Genomic DNA, 5,000 nt, shown 5'->3' with positions numbered 1-5,000 from the left:
TGGTGATGATGGTCATGATGATGATGATGATGACGGCGATGATGATGATGATGATGATGATGATGATTATGATGATGGTGGTGGTAATGGCGATGATGATGATGTGATGGTGATGTAGATGATGGTGATGGTGATGATAATTATGATGATGATGGTGGTGATGATGGTGATGGTGATGGTGATGATGGTGATGGTGATGATGATGATGATGATGATGGTGGTGGTGATGGTGATGTAGATGATGATGATGATGGTGATGATGATGATGATGATGGTGGTGGTGATGATGGTGATGGTGATGTAGATGATGATGATGATGGTGATGATGATGATGATGATGATGATGATGATGATGATGATGATGGTGGTGATGATGATGATGGTGATGATGATGTTGATGATGATGGAGATGATGATGCTGATGGTGATTGTGATGATGATGGTTGTTATGGTGATGATGGTGATGATGATGATGGTTATGATGCTGATGGTGATTGTGATGATGATGGTGGTGATGATGTGATGATGCTGATGGTGATTGTGATGATGATGGTGGTGGTGATGATGATGATGATGATTTGATGATAATGGTGATGATGATGATTTTGATGATGATGATGATGATTGTGGTGATGATGTTGGTGATGATGATGATGATGCTGATGGTGATTGTGATGATGATGGTGGTGATGGTGATGATGGTGATGATGATGGTGATGATGATGATGTGATGTGATGGTGATGATGATGATGATGATGCTGATGGTGATTGTGATGATGATGGTGGTGATGGTGATGATGCTGATGATGATGATGATGGTGATTATGATGATGATGATGATGATGATGATGGTGATGATGATGATGATGATGATGATTGTGGTGATAATGGTGATGATGATGATGGTGATTATTATGATGATGGTGATGATGCTGATGATGATGATGATGATTTTGATTATGATGGTGGTCATGGTAATGGTGATGATCTTTTGGACAGAAGATGATCTCTTAGTAGTTTTACTTGGATTCTTATCTCTGAACTGGTCCACAGCTGTTCTGATGTCCCATGTGACCTGATGCTTCTTTGTCTTTCCCGGTCCAGCAGCTACTCCTTGTATCAAAGCCATTAGTCCCAGTGAGGGCTGGACAACGGGAGGAGCCACTGTCATCCTTATAGGAGACAACTTCTTTGACGGCCTTCAGGTGGTGTTCGGCACCATGCTGGTGTGGAGCGAGGTAACGCACGCTCCCGATCAATAAATACACACACACACACACACACACAATCGTAACAATGCCACAAATCCCCTCACTGTGTGTCTCTCTAGCTTATCACCCCTCATGCCATCCGGGTCCAGACTCCACCCCGACACATCCCTGGGGTCGTCGAGGTCACGCTGTCCTACAAGTCCAAACAGTTCTGTAAAGGAGCACCTGGACGCTTTGTCTACACAGGTAACCACACTGTATTATATGCTCAAACAGCTCCCATAATGCTTTGGGATGTATACAAATTTGTGGGCATCAGATAGTTTCAGATGTGATGACACAGTTTCTGGGTTAATATGAATTGGATCGCTGTCATTACTGAGTCCAGTAAAGACCCAGAAGGAGGATGGAAGATAGAGGATGGAAGAAGGGAATGAGACAAATGGAGAGAAGATTGCAAACAAAAAGATGCTTTCATAGAAATACATTCCATCATCCATCCATAATCATCCATCCATCCATCATCCATCCATCCATCCATCATCATCCATCCATCCATCCATCCATCATCATCCATCCATCCATCCATCCATCATCATCCATCCATCCATCCATCATCATCCATCCATCCATCCCTCCATCCATCCATCATCCATCATCCATCCCTCCATCCATCATCCATCCCTCCCTCCATGTTCTCCATCTTCTTCTGTTCAGGGTGGGGGGGGTGGAGCCTATCCCAGCAGCCTTCCCCCTGGACAGGTCACCAGTCCATGGCAGGGCCAACACATAGAGACAGACAACCATTGGCTCTCCCAGCCACGCCTACGGTCAATTTAGAGTCTGGATTAACCTGGTCCCTCTTGATGTCTTTGGACTGTGGAGGAAGCTGGAGTACCAGAGAGAACCCAGCAGGAACAGGGAGAACATGGAGACTCACCCAGAAAGACCCCATGCTGCAGCCGGGGCTCCACCCACAACCTTCTTGCTGGGGGCCACAGTGAGGACCACTGCTCCACCCACAACCTTCTTGCTGGGGGCCACAGTGAGGACCACTGCTCCACTGGGCTGCCAGGAACAAACTCACTAGAAGTAAACCAAACAGGAATGAGTAGAAAATTAAAAACTTCAAGTAAAAGTCCATCACAGAATAATCTCGGTTCAAACAGGAGGAGAGAAACTCACTGTTGTCAGCATTGAATAAGTACATGATGACATCACACCACAGGAAGTATTCTCTGAAATCTGATGATGTCATCCATCATGACTAGGGACTGCTAGGACAAGTCTGTTCAGCAGACATGATATCTCAACAGGTATTGATTAAAGAGCATCAATCACCCTAACAGCTGCCAGTAGCCCACCCCCCAACACACACACACACACACACACACACACACACACACACACACACACACACACACACACACACACATCTGGTCTGATATTTACTATCAAACTTTTCATTTATGGAGAGAGACTCTTCCATCTGGACAGGTTTGATCATGTAACGGACTACACTACCCAGAAGCTTTTGTAGCCATCCTAGACCAGCGAGATGAGAACTACCATCCAGAGCTCTGCAGCAGAGAAGTGTGGGCACCCTCAAGTTGTCCAGTGTTGCTACTGAATTATTGATCAGTTAGGGTCACCAGGTACAACAGTGCATTGATCCTGCTTCAACGATGTTCGATCAGTTGATATGAACTGAAGTATGCAGGTTGGCTGTCAAACTGATCAAACCTTTGTTAATAACCAACTCTGTCACCTGCTCATCCCGTGGTTACAGTGACGATGATGATCTCCCAGTTGATCCCCCATTTCTCTCTGAATAATAGAGACGCCATCATGTCTGGGCCGTGACATGATGGCGTAGATTTGACTGTGTTTTAATTACAGCGAGATGCTGAAACAACATCATCGTGGTGATTTGGACAAAGAATTTTTGATTTGTTGGGGCTGTTGCCATGACAACAAGTGTTTTAAAATGCTGGTTTCCCAACGGAGTTCTGATCAGTGGAAATTTCTGCTCTGTTCCTGGTTCCTGAGCAGCGCCACAGGAACTTCCCTTCCGGTCCTCAGCATCAGCGTCTCTGTTATTTGTCACCAACATAAATCAACATCTGCAGCATTTGTTTTTTTGGTGTGAAGGAGTCTCAAAGTCTCTCAGAGACTTTAAAAAAAAATGACATGAAAATGTGATGAATTGAGGTTTTGATCCAAGCCAGAGAAAGAATAAATCACATGATCTCCATAAAAGCATCTTTACTGGCGGGGAGACGGACAGACGGCAGGTTAAACCGACATACAGGTGATAATAAACTGAACAACAGTCAACAACACAAGGTCACATACACTCACATACACACACACACACACACACACTGATAACACAGACACTGGCGAGGCACACATTCGCTAACGGCGGCTTGTTACGCCTGCTGAGCCTTCAAGGACTGAACACACACACTCGCTGTGATGTATAGGAGAGTCACTGGAAAGCTTGTTAAATGCCGCCCAACCAAGACGGGATTATGATTCATGCACTCATGTCTCTCTCCCTCTCCCTCTCTCTCTCTCTCTCTCTCTCTCTCTCTCTCTCTTTCTCTGACACACACACACACACGCTCGCTGCGCTCGGATGCCTTCAGCAGCTCTGATTTATTGCCTCTTCACCACTCTGAAGGGAACAAGATGTCGCAGGAGGACATGTTCAAAGTGTTCAGAACAATTAGACCCTAAACGCTCGTCAGCGGTGTGATCACGACTGACGAAGCTGCTGGTTTCCATCTCCTGAGATTAGAACCGTTGCAGTGTGGCGTCGCCCTAATGACGATTTACCTCTTCCGGTTTCGTGTTCTCTTGTACTTCCTGCTTGATGAAATTGTTTGAGATTATTTATTATTATGGGTGGGTGGATCTGCTCTGGTTGATGCAGCAGCGCCCCCTCTGGCTGATTGGGGAGGGAACTTTGCTGAATAGAACTAAAGTTCCTCAACTTCAGGATATGACGTGATCATCCATGTTGGTTCAATTGTCAGAGGGGGCGGAGCAACACCTACAACAGCTGGGTAGGATGAATTGGCACTGGGAAAGGGCGGCCCAGTGGAGCAGTGGTCCTCACTGTGGCCCCCAGCAAGAAGGTTGTGGGTGGAGCCCCAGCTGCAGCACGGGGTCTTTCTGGGTGAGTCTCCATGTTCTCCCTGTTCCTGCTGGGTTCTCTCTGGTACTCCAGCTTCCTCCACAGTCCAAAGACATCAAGAGGGACCAGGTTAATCCAGACTCTAAAGTGACCGTAGGCGTGGCTGGGAGAGCCAATGGTTGTCTGTCTCTATGTGTTGGCCCTGCCATGGACTGGTGACCTGTCCAGGGGGAAGGCTGCTGGGATAGGCTCCTGATGTCTGAGGGCGGCGTTTCTGTTCTAGACAAAACTTTATGACGGTTACTTTAAGGCTTCAGGACTTCTGAGCGATCATGTGTTAGGCCACACCCATTTTTATGCCCTTCTTTCAGGTTAAGATCCACCTCCTGAATGTTCTCACCAACGTTGATGAGATTCTATAAGTATGTGTGGTGCCCCTGTAGGTTGGGCTTGAGTTGCTTCTGTAGACTTGCAAGTAATCAAACTAAACTTGTGCAACCAACATAGTGATGGTTGGATAAATTCTCTTAATTAGCCCCCCCCCCCCCCACACACACACACACACACACACACACACCTCCTTTGGTTGATGGCAGCCAGTTTTCTTGTGATATTAAAACTTTATTTCGGCCCGAAATGAAAACGC

General features: G+C 46.3%; 1 protein-coding gene across 7 annotated transcripts in view; it reads left to right on the top strand.

Annotated features, from left to right (window-relative positions):
• The window catches only part of ebf3a (EBF transcription factor 3a), a 44,162-nt gene that overhangs the window by 22,231 nt on the left and 16,931 nt on the right, over positions 1 to 5,000 (top strand). For 5 of the 7 annotated variants that reach the window (XM_086194463.1, XM_086194462.1, XM_086194461.1 and 2 more), the window contains exons 9-10: positions 1,106 to 1,239; positions 1,332 to 1,458. In XM_086194463.1, the coding sequence (XP_086050589.1) occupies positions 1,106 to 1,239; positions 1,332 to 1,458 (261 nt within the window). The remainder of the gene's footprint in view (positions 1 to 1,105; positions 1,240 to 1,331; positions 1,459 to 5,000) is intronic. The other 2 variants (XM_086194464.1, XM_086194459.1) reach the window with 1 other exon arrangement.

Source organism: Aulostomus chinensis, chromosome 23 (genome assembly GCF_037954235.1).
Source record: "Aulostomus chinensis isolate RoL2024-O1b breed Wild chromosome 23, RoL_Achi_v1.0, whole genome shotgun sequence".
NCBI classification, from domain to species: domain Eukaryota; kingdom Metazoa; phylum Chordata; class Actinopteri; order Syngnathiformes; family Aulostomidae; genus Aulostomus; species Aulostomus chinensis.
The sequence above is the reverse complement of the archived record's forward strand: the minus strand, read 5'-3'. Positions and strand labels throughout refer to the sequence as shown.